The following is a 22,942-nucleotide window of genomic DNA, read 5'->3' as shown; positions in this document are numbered from 1 at the left end:
AAAATCCTGATGGTACGATTGCAAGACACAAGGTAAGGTTAGTAGCTCGGGGATTTCTTCAGAGAGCATGACCCGACTAATATGAAACATATGACGACTGTTCGATTGGTTGTAGCCTTGGCATGCAAGCAAGGCATGTAATAATTTCACTTAGATGTGCAATCAACATTTTTGAATGGTCCCCTCGATGAAGTCGTGTATGTCACACAACCTCCCGGGTTTCTGATACAGGAGGAAGCAAGGAAAAGTGTACAAGTTTCACAAACCCCTATATGGTCTCAAGCAGGCACGTAGGGCATGTAACAAGAAGATCGACTCATACTTGGTCAAATTGAGATTCATCAAATGCAAATATGAGTATGGTGTCTATTTTCATTTTGTGGAACAAGATATAACAATCATCTGCTTATATGTTGATGACTTGTTAATAACTGCAAATAGCTTGGAGAACATGTTGAAGTTCAAAGAGCTGATGAGAAAGGAATTTGAAATGTCGAATATGGGAAAGTTTTCATACTTCCTAGGCATGGAATTTCAAATTTAAAAGTAAGGTATGGTGCTACATCAAAGAAAGTATGTCAAAAAGATACTCAAAAGGTTCGTGATGGAGGACTCAAATCCTACATCTTCGCCTGTCAAATCAAATTTGAAGATGGAGAAGCATGGAGAGGAAAATAAAGTGGATGTCACTTTGTTCAAACAAAATGTCAGATCTCTGAGATATGTGCGCAACAGTCGACCTGATATAAGTTTCTAAGTCATATTAGTGAGCATATACATGGATAAACCAAAGGTGTCGTAAATGAATGCAGCAAGAAGAATCTTGAGATACTTAAAGGATCAATAAATTATAGAATTCTATTTCCATGAGATTCTGAAAGCAAAGAAGCTGAGATTACTTGCTATTCAAATGTTGATTGATGTAGAGATAAGGAATATCAAATAAGCACACTTGGTTATTTATTTCAAGTATTTGGGGCCCCAATATCATGGTGCTTGAGAAAGAAACTTGTGGTGGTATTATCATTATGTGAGGCTGAATATATAGCAGGATTTAATGTTGTGTGTCAAAAAATTTGGATCGGATCTGTGCTGGAAGAGATGGAGGTCGAAGTGAAGAAACCCCTGGTGCGGAACATCGACAACAAGTCATCCATTAATCTTGCAAAGAATTTAGTTCTGTACGGAAGGAGTAAGCAAATTTAGGCCAGGTTTCATTTCCTAAGGAAGAAGGTAAACCAAGGTGAACTTGAAGTGAGGCTTTGCTCGAGTGAAGCACACATGGCCGATATTTTCACCAAAGGACTGAAGATCGACAGATTCCTAACATTAAGAAAGAAATTAGGAATCACAACTAGAAAATATACCTTCGGTGACACAATATTAAAACAACCATTTTTCCACCGTAGTCATATCATATTTTTTACACACATGTTTTTTTATTTTATTAAGAAAATTTTCATCACGGTTCCTAAAAACAATTGTGGTCATAGAATTTTGATGACAAGCTTTGAATCCCAACATCAATATTTTCCCCTTTTTTTGATAAAAATAAGCGCATGTCCCTTCACCTTTATTGTTGTCGTACCCAAAATTTTGACTATCCATTTTCCTCTTTTATCCGACTTAGAACATAGTACACTGACTTAGTAGAATATCATGTATATCATTTGGTCAACCCAAATGACCTAAAAAGTCAAAGAGATACTATTTAGACTTTTAACCCCCTTAAGGAATTTGATTTTATACTAGGGTTTAGTTGTTATTTTAGGACTTTTTAAGGACTTTATTTGTAATATATAGTTTTTATTCAATTATTTAATAAGACTAAGAATTAGGCTACTAGGTTATTATTATTAGCTTGCTAGAAAAATCTTTTAATTGGGAAAATCAATATCTTTATTTAAAACTAATCATTTAGGTATTATTAAGATAATTATTATTTGATAATTAAAGGGTAATTAGTATGTTTAATTCATTTATAAAAATTAGTAATAATATTATTATATTCTCATTGGTTTTATAATATTGAAATATGTTTATTGTTATGGATAATTAAATGATTATTATAATTAGTAATAGTATTATTATTAATGTCATTTGTTGTACCATAAATTTTGACCACCTTTTCTTTCATTTTCTTTCATGCTAAGATAGTCAGATATTCAACCTCAGGACCTAAAAAGTCAAGGGGGGCATTTTGACTTCTTAGTTCCTCTTAGGAGTTGATTTTAGTTTAGAGGTATTATTTAGACTTTCCAAAATAATATAATTTGTAGGATTATGCTAAAAAAAGTGTTTATAACTATTAAAATTATTTTTTAAGAAAAATAAATAGGATTAGTAATTAGAATATTATATCTCATTAGATTATATTATTTAGAAGGTAATTAAATACATATATTATATTATGTTGTTACTTATTTAATGAAATTATAAATTAATGGTTTAGGAGGTCTTTTATATTATTAAAAATTTGACAAAAAGTTTAGTTATTATTTCCTGGAAGTATTTTAGATATCTAAGTATTTAAATTATTATAAAATTATTATTTTTTATTTAAGTATTTAGAAGTGTCGTTTTATTTTGAATGACTATAATAGTCTAATGGTTGGTAGAGTATGGGTAAGGAGTTATGAGTATGAAAGGTTATGAGTTTGAATCTCACCTTTCTTATTTTAAGAAATGTACATAAAATAAGTAGTCACCTACACATGAGTTTGTGTAGGTCACACAATATCGTTATAAAGAGTAAATAAATATAGTATAGTGGTGGTTAAGAAATGTATATAAAAGATATATAAATTATGTATTTTTGACCCGTCGAAAATGTATATTTTAGTAGAAAAAATAAATTAAATAATTAAGTAGTCATCTACTCGTGTGTTTGCACGGTTCGCTCAATATCGTAATAAATAGTAAATAAATATAGTATGGTGATGGTTAATATGTACATATAAAATATTTAAATAAATGAAAAATTAGTTTTAAATTTTGAATATGATATGAATATTAATTTAATTTAGAAGAGGTTAGTTTATTGTCAGAAATTAGTATCATCTTAATATATATATATATATATATATATATATATATATATATATATATATATATATATATATATATATATATATATATATATATATATATATATATATATATATATATATATATATATAAAAGGATGTTATAATCATGTATAATTTATAACTTTGTGTTTTATGTAAACAATTAAAATAAAATTTGAATAATTGTGGACACAAATATTATTAATTTTACTGTTTTTAGACAGTAATACTAAATACGAAATAGATAAATATTGTATTATATATGATTTTATAATTGATATTAAAAAAAATATATCAATACTATTATCTGAAATTTATATTCACTTTATCTATACTATTGAAAATTAAATAGATGTGATTCTATAGTTGATAATAAATCCAAATGTATAGGGTACAGGAAAATCAAATAAATATGATTATATTATTGACGTGTAAATATTTGATATGATTTAATAATTGATAATAAATCAATAATATTGAAAATTAAATAGATATGATTTTATAATCGATAATAAATCAAAACGTATAATAAATTATAAAGGTTGATGTAAATCGATACTTCCTCCATTCCTTTTTAACTATCTCGTTTTTAAAAAAAATGTTTCTTTTTAAGTGTCATTTATAAAGTTCAAGGTAATATTGATTGTATTTTGTCAAAATTATTAGAGAGAGAAAAAGTTAAATCAATGTAATAAATAGCCAAGGATATTTTAGATAAAAGAAGAATTATTGTTAAAAAAATAACAATAATGATTCAATTCGTATAAAAAAAATGACATTTAAAAAGGAACGTATTTTAATTAAATTTTTCCATTGCCTCAATAAAAATTGTTAAGTAACTAACTAACATAAATTTCAATAAGTTGTTTTTGACTTTCGATAGAATATACTTGATATAGACTCCATTCGTCTCTGTCGAACGCACACTACTTTAACATACAAAATTACATATTTAATCGTATTGAGTACGTATCATAATTGGTGCAACACATATCAAAATATTGAAACGGATTACCCGACCCTAAATGGGTCGGTCCTGGTGGACCTCAGGCTTTTTAGGACCATGTCAAAAAAAGCATATTATAATATAGGCTCAAAGGTTTCGCATTCTACAAACCTATTATTCAAATTGATGGCACTTGGTTATACGGCAAATATAAGAGTACTTTACTCATGGCGGTTGCACAAGACGACAACAACAATGTCTTTCTCATTGCCTTTGCTCTTGTTGAAGATGAAACGGCTGGTGGATGGAATTAATTGATCAACAAATTATATGGGATGATATAGTCTTTTTTATAATCTTTTGTTTTTTAAAATTAAATTATTTAGTAGATGAAAAAATAAAAGAAAATTAAAATAGATATATTTCTCTCTCTTTTTTAAATGATATTTTTTGTCTCTTTCTTGCATTTTATCAGTTGAATTAATCAAATGATTTAAAATTGCACATGAGAGAGAGTATGGGAGAAAAAATTGGAGAGGATCCAATTTCATATTTAGTAGATAAAGCGTAAATAGATAAATTGTTGAATTAAATAAGTTGATTATTATGGTAAGAAAATAGGATCAAACAAATGAATATTTAGTGTTTAATAATTAATCAACAATAATTGATGATAATATAATTTATTAATAACTAATTAGGATTAAAAATGACGCTTCTAAGGTTGGTCCCCCATTGCATTTTTCAGCAAGAAATTAGATCCTAATACAGGCATGCTATTAAAGAGCTACGGACAGTCACCGAAGTGGAAATATAATTCAACTTATTACTGAAGTTGTGCAATGTGTATTTAGTGTATAGCAGAAAGAATCTAGCTAGGTATGATAAGTGAATTCTACTAACATGTGATGGCCATGATTTTATTTGAAAGTAGGAATCTCATTTCCAATAAAAGAATTTAATGTATCATCTTTCTATGTCTGTGTCTCTGCAAATAAAAAAAACTTGATGTATAATCTTTCTATGTCTGTGTAAAGTGTGAGAGTTTGGTGATGGTCTACTCCTCACAGAGCATGGTGGAGGACAACATATTCCACAAAAACACAAAATTGATATCTGCATGCTCATAAAAAACAAATTTCATTTTAAATTAAAACGGTTTGATCAAACTTGTATTAATTTAATAATATGTATTTTTTTTCTTTAAAATTTGTTACTCCTTAAAAAAAATCCTAAAATAATTATGGTTAAAATTGAGACAATAACAATATGATGTAAGTTAGAAAGAAAAGAAAACTTTTTTTATATTATTATATTTTAAATTTGATATTTGTCATTATAAGGTCTTCAAAAAAATTTATTTGTGAAAATGGTTTATAGATATTTTAAATACACAAAAAAAATTAAAATTAACTAAAAATAATACTTGCACAAACACATTTTATGTTTATATTTAATCACATGCACACATAGTGCTTTTATCTTGTTTAAAAAAGGAAAGACGTGTTATCAAATTCATGTAAAAAAAAAAGTTTTTCGCTTCATCCAAACACTAGGCACAGAATCATTACATCATGAAACTTCTTTTCATAATAAAGCCTCTTTCTTTATCAAATTACTAATATAGTACCAACAGCATCTTATTTACTGAAAACTGCTTTGGTAATCATTGATTTATATGTCATGGGCATGATACAAGATCTAGGAGAATTAATACAGATCAATGAGTTTTGAAAATTTTCATAAGGAGATAAATAAAAAGTATAATCGAAAATAAAAAAGAACATTTGGGAGACATAATAGTTAAACACTTCGATATGAATAATTAATAATTATTATTAATTACTTAACAGTTTAATAATTGATTTTCTATTACTATATAGTTTAATATTTTATATAGAAAAACTTAGAGAAAAGTATGAATAATTAAAATAAACTCTTATATAACTAAAATTGACGAGTTTTGAAATAAATAAGAGGAGGAGATAAAATGTTGAAAATAAAATATCCACATCAAAAATAACATACAAAAAACATTAGAATGTCTACATAAAAAAAGAACATTATATCTTCAAATTCTAGAGTGCGAAGTGAGCCCTTTCTTAATTGGAAAGGGAGGTCTTTTTGGGAGTGGTTTTCCTTTGAGAAAAGCTTTGAGCATCTCCAAAGATCTCTCAGGTTGAGATAATGGAGTTGAATGACCTGCTCCCCTTACTGTTGCAAAAGTTAGAATGTTCCCATATACTTGGGTCCATCCAGCAACCTATTCAATCAAACATCAAAATAAGTTACTTTTAAACATAAGAAAGAAAGGTAGTAAATTAAAATTAAAAGATTTATAAATTTGTATTTCTAACAGTCAAGTAAGACATATATATTTACCTGACCTCCCTGAAACCAAGCCTCATGGTGTCTTGTTATGTTCAACCCTAAATCTCTAGCCAATCCATATATTAAAGACTCTGTCGCAATAAATGGAATGACTGCATCCTGGTCACCACTGCAAAAAAAAAAAACACAGTTTTACTTTGTTAAAAATTTTAAATATGACATTTATTTATCTTTTAAAATACTAATAACAATAAAAGTGAAAAGGATTAATTACCTATATGCTAGTACCCTAACACCTGCCTTAACAAGTGTTCCTAGCAAATATATGGTTGGATTTTCAAGGTTTTGGAAGTCATACACAAGAACCCTATAATGTAAGACAAATGAAATACATTTAACAGAATGAGTCAATTGAACAACAATTTTTTATAATTCCATTAATGTCATAGAGTATAAAACTTACCCACTGCATGTTGACCAAACTTTGACCCCTACAAGCTTGGCGTGAAGAGCTGACTGTACATCTTTCCGATTCAGGTATGCGAACGAGTCATCTCGTATGCATGCATTGGTCTTCACTCCAGCTCTCTAAACAAATGATGAAGGCAAGTATTAAAAACATCAACATAATATGGAATGAAAGAGATGAGATGAACTATATATATATATATATACCTCTTTAGCCAACAAATATGCTTGTTTTTCCGGTGGCACTGGACAAAGATCAGCCAAAATGTTGAATATGTCGATATAACCATCGATCTGAACATGAAATATAAGTCAATTGTAAATCAAATCTTTTAAATTCAAATACATTTTTTAAAAAAAATATATAAATATATAAACCAACCTCTTTTTCCATTTGGATATTAATTTGAAAACAACTGGTACTTAATTTACCAGTAGCTCTCAGCTGCCTCCTCATTGTTGCATAACTACACACATTATTCAACATTTCATAGGTTGAATTTGATATTAAGCCATGCAGCTTTAAAAATTCACCCATGGCGTTGAAATCAGTGTCGAATTCAAGAAGAGGATTTCCTATCTGCAAACATCAACAAATGACTCAGTATTATTCATCATACATGTGTTTTAATAATCATAGAAAATATAGAAAAACATCTTGACTCACGGCTATCCCCTTCAGATTGATTTTGGATTTGGTTTGGAGGATGAGGTTCGCAAGTTGGGGCGCAAAGTGTCCTGATAAGTGATAACAAACAATCATGAATTGCATTATTCAAGACAACTTTAAATCAGGAAAAAAAACTAATCATTTAACACAAATATAAGATACAACCTGCATAGCTTTCCCCGGCTATAAAAAAGTCATTGGTTCTGAATTTGGAGAATTCACCGAACCAATGCTCAAGAAACACAAGATGATCCCTCGCTGTAAATCAAAGAGTTAGTATACGTTCTTCATAAATATCATAGATAAAATTCAAAAAAGAAATAACAACGTATTTAGAAGAATTTTCAGTTAGTTATTAAATAAGAACTTATCAGTATTTAGAAGAATATATGTTAAAATTTTCTTTTAAGTTAGTTATGAAATAAGAACTTATCAGTCTATTACAAAATTAATAGTAAGCAAGTTAAAAAAACATTAAAAATAAAATAATACCTGCAAATTCATCATTTAGAAATATATAATCGGAGGTGTTGGCCGAATAAGAGAAACCAACACCAGCCGGGGAATCCAAGTATATCACGTTTGCCTCTGTAATAGAGAATGCAAAATCAGTAAAAAAAAACAAACTTTATAAAGGAAAACTCATAGTATATAATAAATAATTTTCGTGGTAATTTCTTGAAAAAATATATAAAAATACCTTTATTCCAGCTGAAGGGATTTTTGACCAAACCCTTGGGAGTGACCAAGAAAGGTCCATGCTGGGTGAAAGCAGCTTCTCCTACGGCAGAACACCCAGGCCCTTCAAAATATATAAGACTAATAAGTAAAAATCACATAAACTAATTTTACAATATATATAAAAACGTTAAAAAAATTACGAACCTCCATGTAACCAGAGTATAACTGGTTTTGATGATGGGTTAACTTCCGATTCTACGAAATAGTAGAATAGGTTCCTCTGGTGGTTAACATCGACAGTGATGTAACCGGAGTATTGACTGAAGTTTACCGGTGGCTGATCCGGTAAACTGATAATCTTATGTGTTGCTGCTCCGTATGAAAAAAGAAAGCAAAATAATATCGAGAAGAAAATAGATAATGCAGACATTTTGACACTTAGGATCTGATTCGTAATGATAGATTTATGTAAGAGAGATGAGAGAGAGAAGTTGAAGAAATATATATGATGTTAGATCGCTGGAGTATGGTATAAATAGGGGGAGAAATCAAGAAAAAATAGCTTAGCTACATGTATGATTTATTGCAGCTCAGGTAAATTTAAAAAATAAAATAAAAACTATTAATCTGATTAAAAAGTAGTAACATTTAAAAAGTGTATTACGTTGTATAAGAGAAGTAATAATGATTCTATGAGGCCACTAGTGAGTGGTTTAAAACTGAAAAAGGACCACGTGCTATAATGGTTGATGCAGACAGTGTTTACCTTAAAATGGCAAACTTTCTGATACTCTTTATTCATCACAATGGAGTGGACCCCACATCATTCAACTTTATTTATTCTTACGACACTAATGCCTCATTACATCTCTTCAACTTTATTTGGTCTTACGTCTCCTTGATTCTCTTCTTCGCCTTCCAGGATGTTTGTTTTTTTGCCATAATAAATATTATAAAATAATTTGTATTTGGTTTCATTTACATAAAAATATCAACATTAAATTTTAATAAAAAATATTTTTGAATTCAAAAGTTACAAAATTGAGTTTATGTTTGAATCTTGAAAGAAATAAAAATTTGAGTGTATGCTTGATTCCTTTAAGTTGAAGTGATTTTAGTTTAAGAATCAATTTTATTTAAAGTTAAGATAATTAATATTCATAATTTTTAAGTTAAAAAGTAACTTTTATATTGAATTTTATCGTTTAATTCAACTTAGCATAATTATTTTTAAATACAAATTATTTTATTTTCAATTAATTTTTCATCAAAATTGATTTTACAAAATTAATTGACTCCAAATCAAATTTTATTATTGAAAAATCAAAGATACACTCCAAATCAATTTTGTACATTTCCAATTAATTCTAAATTCTGCAAATGTAAAAAAGAAACAAGTTTCATCATCTTAATTTTAACTAACATTTCACTAATTAAAAACTTAAATAAATTAAAGCATCTACAATGAGATTCTTTCATATAAAATTAGAATTTGTCTACCTCATTCATACAAAATCAATTTGTAGAGAGAGGAGTGTCACTTTATATAAATTATAAATTATTTGTGGGCATTATCTTTAAAACTATTTGGTTTAGATTTGTATTTTATGCATATTTAATTTAAATTAATATTTCAAATAAATTAAAAGTATTTCTCTAATTTATTGTTATATATGGCTTTAAAGCAATTTGGTTTGGATTTGTATGTTATGTATATTTATTTTAAATTAATATTTAAAATAAATTGAAAATATTTCTCTAATTTGGTATTCTATATGGCTAAAAAACAATTTGGTTTGGATTTGTATATTAGACATATTTAATTTGAATTAGTAATTAAAATAAATTGGAAATATTTATCTAAGTTGGTATTATATATGGATTAAAAACAATTTGGTTTGGATTTGGATTTTAGACATATTAATTTAAATTAATATTTAAAATAAATTGGAAATATTTCTCTAACTTGGAGTTATATATGGCTTAAAAACAAATTGGTTTGAATATGTACTTTAGACATATTTTATTTAAACTAATATTAAATATAAAAAATTCACTATCTTTTATCTAAATTAGTATTTATTTATAATTAATTGATCATATCACTTATCTTATTTTAATATAATAAATTAGTTATTTATTTATTTAATAAATTTGTCCTTTAAAACCTGTACATTGTAATTATGATAAGAAGAGTTAAAAAAAATTAATGAAGAATTTTTAACTACCAAATGATTTTTATTTCAATTAAGCATGAATGAATGAATGGTATGATGAAGAAAACTTTAATGACTTGTTAAATTTTACACACTCTCTCTTGTTAGATATATCGATAAAGTTGAATGAATTCATGTCTGAATCGTGATTGAAGTCATTTTTCTTAAAAGTATTTCAAACACTCTCTTTATTGTCTTAGAGTTGAATGCAAGAATACCCAGGATAATTCAGCCTCATAATTGAATCTGCACAAGACTGGTGAAAATTCTTTATAGAGACAATGTTGTTTTTGTAATTGTTTCTAGTCTCTTCTTGGAATTGCAGACATTGAGTGGTCATGTTTTCAATGGCAATCTCCCAGTCTGCTTTCTTTGGAGCTTGTTGTTGTTGATATTGAGTCTGATATTGACCTTGACCCTGTTGTGGAACATTCCATCTCTGATTATTCCATGAGAACTTTGGATGATTTTTCCAACCTGGATTGTAAGTGTTGGAGTAGGAATTATTCTGCTTGAAGAATTTTATCTCTTCAATTTGTTGAGGAGTTGCAAAGCAATACATAGTGTGGTGAGGTCCATTACAGATTTCACATGTGATGGTCTGAGCAGGTTGAATTTGAGCTACCTATTGTACCTATATTCATTGCTTTCAATTTCTTTTCTACTTCAGAAGCGACTGTATCTTCCAAACGGATTTTATTAGCTTCCAGTTTCAAATTAATGACTCCTTCAGGTTTGCTTGTACACCTATCATATGTTCCAGATGCTCATTTGCGGTTATAGCTTCAATGATTCTTTTAATATCGATGGCTATTGAGAAACTTGTTGAGCCATCGACTGCTATATCGATCAACTATTTTGTCTTTATTTTCAGCCCGTTGACAAACATCTGCATTTTTCAGTCTGATCCATATTATGAGTTGGGCAAGCTACCAAGACCCTTTTGAATTTTTTTGAGGTATCTCCCAAAGACTCATCATCTTTCTGTTTGAAGTTCAAGATATCATACATTTTCCTCAGGAATACTGATGCTGGAAAATACTCATTTAAGAATGATGTTTCCATCTCTGCCCATGATGTAATACTGCCAGCTGGAAGAGAGTAGAACCACTCTTCCGCCTCTTCAGATAAAATGAACGAGAACATTCTTAACTTCTTTGCTTCATCAGTATGACCATAAATTTTCAAAGTAGTACTCATGGTCAAGAATCTCTGTAGGTGCTTGTTGGCATCTTCATTAACCTTTTTGGTGAAAGGTTTTCTCTCAAGTTGATTGATTGTGCTCGGATGCAATTGAAAATTTATCACATTTACCGGTTGGTTGACAATGGTCAATCTACCACCCGGTGCATTTGCACCTCCATAGTCACCTAGGAGTCTTTCCGAAGGTGGAGGCGGTGGAACTGGAGGAATTTCAGACATAGTTTCTTTTTCTGAATCTGAGTGATTAGAGGGAACTTCTTCTTTGGAATGCAATCTAGCGTTTCTGCGTCTCCGGTGAAGGGTTCTCTCGATTTCTGCGTCAAAAATAAATTATGCTAAGAGCTCTCCTCGCATACACGGATTAGTGAATGAAACTATCTAAATGACAGAAAAATAATTTTATTACAGAGCAACAAAATTTTAATTGAACTTAAAATCAAACTCTATATTTTGGCAGTCCCCGGCAACGGCGCCAAAAACTTGATTGGAAAAATAACAAGTGTACTAGTTTTCCTACTATAGTAATAAAGGGGAAATTCCCCGAATTTCGATCTCAAGGACTGCAAGTTAATATTGAGTTCAATTCATCGTTCAATTAAACAAAAATTATAATTGGGGTTTTAAATTCAAAATTCTAAAAATAAAGGCAAAGGAAAATAATAATGAAAAATAAGGGTTTGCAAGGTAAGAGGAACAATGCCATGGAAGGTGTATGATTTATCCTTGTAACAAATCTGAGTCACTATTGCATCAATAAATATCAATTACTATCAGTTCTCAAAGGTATTTTCTCACAAGTCCTTGGTGAGAAAACCTTTAATCATTCTACCCTAATTTCCATGTCCATAGACAATTAGGGTGAAGTTAAGCTCTTATTATATCAAGAATGCTCTTATTCATACAGGGTGACATCTAATGCAGAGTAATCGTATGCAAGCCTTATCAATGGAAGTCCAGACTTATTGATAACCATACAACAATCTCAATTAGTCTGAAAGAGAAAGCATTAGACACATCAAAAGATTACCGTAAAAACAATATTATAAATGCAATCGTAAACTCATAGTCATTACAACTCTAAATCAGGGACACCCCATAGCATTGAGGGGTTTAGCTACTCAGATTGTTCAAAATAAATTCAGGATAAAAAATACACATTACAAGTAATTGGATGACTTGGATCTTCAACAGCTTCCGCTCATGAAAACCTTCCACTCTCCGAATTTATTGATCTTTGTAATCCTTGTTCGTTTGACAATGTTATGTTCGCCTTATTCCAAAATGATCTTTTCTATTGTAGAAACTCTCCTAATATAGTGAATATCCCTTGGCAGAAGGTGGAAATCTCCAAAACGTCCCTGCAGCTTAAGCCCGGTGAAAAAGCCTGAAAAGTGGAAAATTAGCATTTTGGGCGGCCGTGTCAGGCCACTGTCTTGGGCATTACTTATTCTTTATTGGCCTTCCTCCTGACACGGGTGCCCATGTCAGCTTTTCTGAACTCTGAAATCTTCTTTTTTCGACCGTCAGAACTTTCCACTTTCTCGCATTGAGTCCGTTGGATCTTCTTCGTGGACCTGGAGGGCATAAACACGACAACCAAAGCGTAAAATCACGAAAACACAAAATAAAATTGACAATTAATAAAATTTCTTAAATAACTTACGAGTATGAAAATTAACTTTAAAGGTACCATAATGTGTACACAGTGTCTTAAAATCATTGGTTTCTTGTCGGATAAGCAACGAAAACATAGTGAAAATGGTGACCGATGAGAGGTCGCTGAGAACAAGAACAAAGCAGGGCTGGGATTTCAACCAGGGCCATTCAACGCCAAAGTCAAGGTTATGCTACCCATTTTTCATAGTAGAGGGTTCATTCATGGGAATTATCAACACTCAGCTGCTATTGTAGAAGACAATGATGAAGATGAAGCTTGCGCCAACTCTGTAACGGATGGCCAGACTTACAAAAACTGGATTAATGTTGATGTTCCTACTATCATTCACCATTCTAAGTAATTTGTTTTATTATTTTTAGAAAAAAAATCCTTCTCCTATACCTAAGGGAGAAGTGAACATTGTTGGGGCATTTTCCTTATTATCATCAATGAAATACAATTTTATTCATCCACATCTATGATATTTTACTTTTTACTTTTTGCTTTTTCTGAAAATGGTAATCACAAAAAACATAAATAAATAATAATCTTTTCATCTGCATAATATTTGTTTGCACTTCACTTCTCTAAAACCAAAATATCAAATCATTATGCAGGTTCTTTCTCAAACCCATTGAATATAATGATCCTACTGCCTCTCCAAACTTTGATTTCCCTGTGTTTGAAGCTGAGGAAGAGAATGATGATGAAGAAGTATCTGATGAGTTATCCCGTTTACTTGAGCATGAGGAAAAAGTCGTTTAAAGAACAAATTGAACTAGTCAACTTGGGTTCCAATGATGATGTGAAGGAAGTCAAGATTGGGTCTCAACTGTGTCCAGAAGCTAAGAATGGGTTGAATGATCTTCTTCAAGATTATTCTTATGTATTTGCTTGGTCCTATTAAGACACTCCTGGCTTGGATTATGAGATTATGGAGCATAGATTGTCGTTGAAGCCAGAACGTCCACCGGTCAAGTAGAAGTTGAGAAGAACTCATCCTGATATGGCAGTGAAAATTAAAGAGGAAGTGCAGAAGCAGATTAATGCCAATTTTCTTATTACCTCTGAATATCCGCAATGGGTGGCCAATATTGCCCCTATCACACATTGATATGTTGGTAGACAATACAGCTAAATCAAAATCTTTTCGTTTATGGACGGATTTTTCGGTTATAATCAAATCAAGATGGCCCCTAAAGATATGGAGAAGACCACATTCATTACACCCTAGGGAACATTCTATTATAAAGTGATGCCTTTCGGTTTAAAGAATGCTGATGCAACATACCAGAGAGCTATGACCACTCTTTTTCATGAGATGATGCATAAAGAGATTGAAGTTTATGTTGATGATATGATTGCTAAAACAAGTGATGAAGAAGAACATGTTGAGTATTTGTTGAAATTATTCCAGCGTTTGAGGAAGTATAAACTCTACTTGGATCCCAATAAGTATACTTTTGGTGTTCGCTCTGGTAAGTTGTTGGGCTTTATTGTCAGCGAGAAGGGTATTGAAATTGATCCTGCCAAGGTCAAAGCAATACAAGATATGTTTGCGCCTAAAACTGAGAAGCAAGTCAAAGGTTTTCTCGGCCGTTTAAATTATATATCAAGATTTATTTTGCATATGATTGCCATATGCGCGCCTATATTCGATCTTCTTCGGAAATATCAGTCTTGTGATTGGATCGAAGATTTCCATAAAGCTTTTGATAGTATCAAGGAGTATCTGCTTGAGCCTCTAATTCTGTCTCTGCCTGTTGAAGGAAGACCTTTGACCATCTATTTGACTGTGCTTGAAGAGAGTATGGGTTGTGTTCTTGGTCAGCAAGACGAATCTGGGAAGAAAGAATATGCAATTTACTACCTCAATAAGAAATTCACCGACTGTGAGACTTGGTATTCTATGCTTGAGAAAACATGTTGTGCATTGCCTTGGGTTGCTAAGCGTTTGCGCCAGTATACGTTGAATCATACTACTTGATTGTTATCCAAAATGGATCCAATCAAGTACATTTTTGAGAAGCCTGCTTTAACTGGGATGATTGCTCGTTGGCAGATGTTATTATTCGAGTATGATATTGAATACTGATCTTAAAAAGCTATTAAAGGTAGTGTTTTGGCTGACCATTTGGCTCACTAACCTATTGAATGTTACCAGTCAATTCAGTATAATTTTCTTGGCAAAGAGATTTTGTACTTGAAAATGAAAGATTGTGATGAACCATTGCTTGAAGAAGGGCCAGAACCTGATTCCCGTTGGGGCATGGTATTTGATGGAGCTATCAATTCATATGGTAATGGCATTGGGGCAGTGATTATTACTCCTCGAGGCACACATTTTCCGTTTACATCTAGATTGACCTTCGAGTGTACAAATAATATGGCTAAGTATGAAGCTTGCATTATGGGGCTTGAAGAGGACATTGATCTCAGAATCAAGTATCTTGAGGTCTATGGAGATTCAACTTTGGTGGTGAATCAAATCAAAGGTGAATGGGAGACGAATTAACCCAGTTTGATACCATATAGAGATCATGCGAGGAGTATTTAAACTTTATTTACAAAGGTTGAGTTTCATCGTATCCCTCGAGATGAAAACCGGATCGCAGATGCTCTTGCAACGTTGGCTTCAATGATTGTGGTGAATTTGTGTAATGAGGTTCCTAATTTGACTGTGATGCGTCTTGATAGGCCAGCTCATGTATTTGTTGTTGAAGAAGTCAAAGATGAAAAGCCTTGGTATTTTGATATCAAATGTTTCCTCCAAAGTCATATTTACCAATCTGGGGCATCTTTGAAAGATAAGAAGACTCTGAGGATATTAGCTGGAAACTTCTACCGAAATGGTGATGTGCTTTACAAAAGAAAGTTCAACATGGTTTTGCTTAGATGCGTGGATAGACATGAAGCATGCATGTTAATGACTGAAGTCCATGAAGGTTCCTTTGCTACTCATTCCAATGGACATGTTATGGCAAAGAAGATGTTGAGAGAAGGTTACTATTGGTTTACAATGGAATCTGACTGTTGCAAGTTTGTGAAGAAATGCCATAAGTGTCAAATTTATGCAGATAGGAATCATGTTCCTTTGACACTGTTAAACGTCATTTCCTCTCTATGTCCCTTCTCCTTGTGGGGAATTGATATGATTGGCATGATTGATCCCAAAGCTTCAAACTGACATCGTTTCATTCTGGTGGATATTGATTACTTCACGAAGTGGGTTCAAGCGGAATCGTATGCAAATGTAACCAAGCAAGTTGTTGTAAGGTTTATCAAGAATCATATTATATATCGTTATGGTGTGCCAAGTAAGATCGTTACTGATAATAGATCAGACTTAAATAATAATATGGTGGAAGCTCTTTTTAAAGACTTCAAGATTTCACTTCATAATTCTTCTCCCTACAGACCCAAGATGAACGGGGTTGTTAAAGCTGCAAACAAGAATATTAAGAAGTTCATTCAAAAGATGGTTGTGACGTACAAAGATTGGCATGAAATGCTCCCATTTGCTTTGCATGTGTACCATACATCCATCTGCACTTCAATAGGGGCAACCCATTTCTCTCTCATTTATGGCATGGAAGTTTTCCTTCCCGTAGAAGTTGAGTTCCCATCATTACGTGTCTTAATGGAAGCCAAGCTGACAAAAGCTGAATGGTGTCAAAGTAGATATGACCAGTTGAATTTGATTGAAGAGAAGAGATTGGTTTCCATGTGTCATGTTCAGTTATATTAGCAGAGAATGAAAAAAGCATTTGATAAGAAGGTCAAGCCTCATGTGTTCAGAGAAGGTGACCTCGTGCTCAAGAAGATTCTATCTTTCAGACCTGATGCTAGGGGAAAATGGACTCCTAATTATGAACGCTCATATGTTATTAAGAGAACCTTTTCAGGTAGTGCATTGATTCTTACAATTATGAATGGTAAAGTGTTCACACGTCATGTGAATGCCGATGCAATCAAGAAATACTTCGCCTAAAAGATAAAATAACAACTCGCTAAGTTGAAAACCTGAAAGGACGGCTTAAGAAAAAGTGAGCGTCTCGGTGGATTGAAAACCTGAAAGGTCGGTCCAGGAAAAAGTTAGAGACATAAAACAGAAAATCATCCCGATAGATTGAGTACCCCACCTTGGGGCAATCTAGGCAACAATTAGGGATTATGGCAAGTAACTGTATCTGGTCGGTCCTGATCTTTGAAGAAGTTTTGAATAGTCATTTGGTTCTGATTCTTCATTCTCAACCAAAGACAAGAGCACAACGGATTTCAAAGCTGGTAGGGAGAGTAGTGATCATTGTATTCAATGTAGCCATTTTCCATGTAAATTACCATTTCTCAAACTTTGTAAAGAACCATGGAGTCCCACCATTCGCGGACTACCATTCTATTAAATAAAGTTGAGCTTTTATTCAATTATTTCTATTCCTATTTACTTATGTTAAATAAAATTGAATTTTTATGATGATAATTTTGAAATAAATCAATGAATAATTATTTTTCTTAAAATAATAAAAGCTTACACTTTAAGAATAATCAATTTCAGCAAGGAATATCAACAATAATCTAAGACAAAGTAAGTCTTGAAGTGTGAAGCATTATTGGTATTCTCCATGCAGATGGTTTGGTAACCTTTTCCTCCCCAACAGTTTGTCGTTTGTTCCCAACATGGTTAAGAAGTTGCTCCCCAAGTGACCTATTATCCCCGGTTGACCTCATGATTGGTCTCCTTTGCAAATTCATCTTTGCCGATTGAGGTGTTCATGTTTTGTATTCTCCAGTTTGTGATTTGATGAATGAACCCTGGGTTATCTTGGAACCTTTATTTTGTCTCTAGATCCCCAACGCATTTATTTGTGTTGCATAGTCGTGGTAGTTTCTCCCCTGTGTGAGTCATATCCGGTTATCTTTGCCTTGGAATTAGTTTATTTCACAATTTCCAAGAAGGATTTTATGATTATTGAGGAGTGTGATGGTCTTTGGTTTGTTCCAACAAGTCACAACATCCCCAACAATTTTCTCAAATCCTCATTCAGAGTTTTATCTCTTGTATTCCCTAGCGGAATTCATCTTCTGATAGAAGATCCCTCATTCCCGACAATGTTTGGTTCTGAGAAGTATTTGATTTCGTCCCCTGCAAGGTCGTCTCCCATTTGACATGGTGTTGACTTAAAATTCCCCGCAGTGTTGACTTATTTGGATCCTCAGCATATCCTTCTCTATCCTCGACATGTTTGGTTGATTATCCTTCATCGGTGCTCTCTTCCCGCAGAGTTTGTCATGATTGATTGGAAGCATGTTCTCCATGTCTTTCCCCAGCCATAATTGATTTATTTGGAGATAGATGATTTATTTTCATCCCTAGCAGATATTCCAGTTGGTGTTTCCATCTCGTTGAGATTAGCCGAGAGTTTTGGTGTTGATTCAAATCTTTGTTATTTCTATCCTTTGTGCTGGTTTTTCAGCATAATCATTATCAGATACATGCATATTCATGCATAAACACAACATCAGATATTTCATTGTGCATTTTATCACATTGATTTTTCTTCTGATCCCCTGCTTTGGTGAAATTATTTCCCCATACATATTTGGTGTGTCTATCCTTTTTCAAATGTAGAGACTCAGCCCCTTAAGCAGAAAGAGTTTATCATTTCTCATTCCCCACTGAGTTATTTCCTCGTGGATGATGATTATTTCAGTTTCCTCCCCAGCTTATTATCTGGATGGAACCACTTCCCTTGAGTCATATCCTCATTGGGTTGAGTCTTTGATTGATCGTTTCTTTCTAGTTCTTTCCTAGATAGATATTTTGGTCTCCAAGAGTCTATTACCCAGTAACTGGTAATATTCTTCTTGGTGTTGAGTACATTACCTTTACCCGATAAAATGTAATCTACTTCCTTTATTTTCCCCAGTGGATCTGTTTTCACATTTCCCCGGTAAGTGCATCCTTGATATGTTAATCCTAGCCGGCGATGGATATTTTCCTTTGTGTTTTTCTACCCAGTAAAAAGGTAGTTGTAATCCCTGATTTTATTCCCCAGAGAGTTTATCCTTGATATGTTCACTTTAACCGGTGACGGATTTTCTCTTCTTTGCGGTCTTCTACCCGGTATGGTAGATATAAATCTTTTTTCCCCTTAAAATTTATCCTTAATATGTTTACTTTAACCAGTGATGGGTTTTCTCTATTTGTGGTCTTCTACCCAGTAATCGGTAGTTGTAAATCTCATTTCCCCTACTTAGTCTATCCTTGATATGTTCATCGTAACTGGTGACAGATATTCTCTATCATTGGTATTCTACCCAGTAATCGGTAGTTGTAATTCCAATTTTCCCCGGCAGTCTATCCTTGATATATTTACCCTAACCGGTAACAAATATTCTTCCTTTCTCCCCAGGTGGTCTATCCTTGATATGTTCATCTTAATTGATGATGGATATTCTTCCTTTGAGTTTATCCTTGATATGTTCACTCTAACCAGTGACGAATACTCTCTCTTTGGTCTTCTGTCCAGTAACATGTAGTTGTAAATCCTATTTGATCTTTTCTCCCTAGTAGGTTATTCTTACCCAGTAACCGGTAATGAATACGCCTCTTTTTCCTCAGCGAGTCATCCTTGATATGTTTACCCTAACCAGTAACGGATGTCCCTTTGTGGGAGTATATTATCTTCTTACCTAGAAACCGGTAGTAGATAATACATCTCTTTTTACTCCTGTGTTGAAGTTCATTCTTCCCCAGTTGAGTTTGAGTGCGTATTTCCCCAGTGAAGTCGCCCATCCCCTGTTTGGTTTGAGTATTTTATCTTTGTTCTGATATATTCTCATCCCATGCAGATAACCTTATCTCCAGACCGAGTTTTTCCATTGATTTATTTTCATGGACATCCCCTCGCGTCTCCCAGCAGCTTTTAAGTCGTAGTCTAGCCTATGCACAACTTTTATCCCTAGAGTCTCTGTCTCCCTAGTGAGTTTTCCTACGGAATGCATTATGCTCCTATGGACTTTCAGTCTCTCCATATTCTTTTCCTTTGTGGCAATACTTTCCCCACAAAGATTATTTTAACATTCATATCATATGCAACAGGAGGTCTCTTAAGGACCAAAATTTGTTTCTTTATGTTGTTATTTAAGTCCATTATATTGAGTTGATATGAAGATTGTAACCTTCACATCCTCAGTTAGAAAGTCCTTAAATAGGGGCATCTGTAAGACCCCAATTTTGACCCTAAGATCCCTCATGTTATCTCATCATTTGCATTGACTTTGGGATCACATCTTGGCATCCTCCTTACCCCTCATTCATTGGGTTTGCATTGAGAGAGATCACCAAGCGCATTTGATTATATCATATTTTATTTTATTTTGTTTACTAACAAAAATACCAAAAATATGTCTAAGTATATCTTTGTTTCTTTTGTAGGTAATGTGTGCATCCACCAATGCCTCATCAAGATCATAACTAGGGTTTGAGACCTTTAGTGCAAGAGATCAATCAAGGAGAGATTCACATTGGTTCTTAACATCATATATGGATCCCCATGTTCTTCATTTTTCATTTTGATCAAGAATCCATCAAGAGTTTGAAGCTTATTTGCCTTGGAAGCCCTAATTCATCTAGGTGTCTTGTGTGACTTCCTTAACAAGTTTCTTCAACAATTGGTAAAATATTTCAACGTATACTTCATTATACATCATGTTATGTATATATGATCCTCCATTAGTCCCAAATATCAAGAGAACTTCAAGTTTGCAAGTTGATTCAAGGTGTTTGACCAGAGAAAGTCAACTGGTCAAAACTGGGGTTCCCTAGACCCTATATCCTACACTTTTTGTCCTATTAAAATTATTCCAAGAGAGAACTTACTCTTTATGACATTACAAACAACTTTAATGTTGACATCAAGACCTAGTTTTTCTTGTAAAGTCATTTTTATGGTGAAAGATTATAAGTCATTTTGTTTGTGCCCTAGTTAGAAGGTCAAGTTCCAAGGACCATAACTTGTTCAATGTTTATGATATGAAGTCCATCCAAGTTTCATGATCAGTTTAAAGATGTCCTCTAAAACTTTTATTCTTTGATAAATGTCAAATTCAACTTGCAAGGGCATGTTCCAAGAGGAAATATTATAGGTCATTTTGGGCCATCACCATTGAACAAGCAATTTTCCTCAACTTCTAAAATGCATAACTCCATCATGACAAATCCAAATTAGGTCAAATTTATGACCAAATAAAATAGGATTGAAATATCTACAACTTTTGTGAAGGAACCATCTTCATTTGTAGCTTATATCAGAAGTTATTCAAGGTGGAAGAAGTGGTTATTTAAGTTGGTACTTAGAAAATTTTCAATTATGTTTGATTTCTTAAACTTCCACCTCAAAATTCATCATGATCCAAGATTCAAATTCAAAAGTGTTAAACATAAAATTGTTCCCCTTGATGTCACCTTTTCAAAAAGTCCAAGATCACTTCATTTGGATAATATTTTAGGGACTTGCGCATGGTTCCTTTCATAGGTTTGTTTTGGCAAGATTTGAATTCAATTGACCATTTCCTTTTGTATGCTTATATGTTATTGTTTCAGGATCCATTGTGCATTAATTGGAGTGAGATCACATCATGAATTGGGCCCAAATCATTGCCCATGCCTCCACGCATAAATTTTACAAATTTTGGCAAATTTTCAAAGGGTGCAAAAATGAATCCCATTGCCTATATAAACAAGTTTATTGCTTCAAAAAGGACACACACACACATTTCCCAAGCTTTGCCAAGAGACCTCAGAACCCTACACCATAGAATACCTTGAGGATTTCTTTGAAATCGAGTTTGAATTTCACCTTCTGTTTTGAGGTTCAAACTCCAAGGATTCATTGTCTTTTTCATCTCAATTGATCACTACAAGCAAGACGAGGAATAACCAAGTGAATTTAGATCAAGATCAAGCCAATTTGAAGCTACCCGAATGTGATTTTTCAGAAACTTTGAGCCTTCGATCCTCTCTCAATTCTTCACCACTCTCTTTGATTTTTGGTTGGCTGAAGTCCTACCAATGTAGGCAACAAGATTGGGTTTCTTTGAGGTCAAATCAAAGTAACTTAGATCATAAACCTAAATTTTCAAATCCATGTATCTTTCAATATACTTGGAATTGGATGAAATGGAGGTCAGATTCGAGCTCCTGGGCATTTTCCCTTTAAAATCATGTTCACACTTTTTATTTTAGAGAAGGTTGGTGGTGGACCAGTCTGGTAAGGTCTACCGGAGAAGAAGACCGGAGCTAGGGCCCCGGTGGTGTGTTGACACCTTTCTAACCTTCTGATTTGTTTCAAACGTTTTAATCACATGGTTCAGATTACCATGTGTTTGCGTGTTGAGTGAAGCACATTGTGGATAGCACACGCTTGGCCATCAGATATGTCACCTTAATTAATGAGGAAGATCTGATGGGCCTAGTTTTTTTTGTATTTTTTGATTTTCTGTTTAATACTTTTCTTTTGTTTAATTCATAGAAATTTCATTTTTAATCCAAAAAACATGGGACTTTCACCAAAAATCTTTAAGTATTTTCTCTTCCATATTTTGAATTAAAATTATTTTTTGGATTAATTTTGATATTTTTCATGAATTAAATGTTTTTGTGCATATTTTAAATTGTTTTAAAATACTTCTGACTTTCTA

The 22,942-nt window shown here is 32.4% G+C and overlaps 1 protein-coding gene across 1 annotated transcript; it reads right to left on the bottom strand.

Moving 5' to 3' along the window:
- Window positions 1–6,000: 6,000 nt before the first annotated feature.
- On the bottom strand, window positions 6,001–8,802 carry LOC127086754 (serine carboxypeptidase-like 45). The gene is made up of 11 exons (XM_051027582.1): window positions 8,369–8,802; window positions 8,184–8,285; window positions 7,976–8,071; window positions 7,649–7,741; window positions 7,481–7,551; window positions 7,196–7,393; window positions 7,021–7,107; window positions 6,809–6,933; window positions 6,620–6,712; window positions 6,397–6,514; window positions 6,001–6,277 (listed from the first exon to the last, which is right to left on the bottom strand). The coding sequence occupies exons 1-11, from the start codon at window positions 8,592–8,594 to the stop codon at window positions 6,086–6,088; spliced, it is 1,401 nt and encodes a 466-aa protein (XP_050883539.1). The 5' UTR covers window positions 8,595–8,802; the 3' UTR covers window positions 6,001–6,085.
- Window positions 8,803–22,942: the final 14,140 nt, after the last annotated feature.

Source organism: Lathyrus oleraceus, chromosome 1 (assembly GCF_024323335.1).
Source record: "Lathyrus oleraceus cultivar Zhongwan6 chromosome 1, CAAS_Psat_ZW6_1.0, whole genome shotgun sequence".
NCBI lineage: Eukaryota > Viridiplantae > Streptophyta > Magnoliopsida > Fabales > Fabaceae > Lathyrus > Lathyrus oleraceus.
The sequence above is the reverse complement of the archived record's forward strand: the minus strand, read 5'-3'. Positions and strand labels throughout refer to the sequence as shown.

Bases quoted from the DNA above. Each gene is read 5' to 3' on its own strand.
- LOC127086754 (XM_051027582.1), bottom strand. From the start codon at position 8,594: ATGTCTGCATTATCTATTTTCTTCTCGATATTATTTTGCTTTCTTTTT. The intron at 6,713-6,808 runs GTAAGTTTTATA...CTTACATTATAG, and splicing joins GTTTGGTCAACATGCAGTGG to GGTTCTTGTGTATGACTTCC. The intron at 6,278-6,396 runs GTAAATATATAT...TTGATTGAATAG, and splicing joins CTTGGTTTCAGGGAGGTCAG to GTTGCTGGATGGACCCAAGT.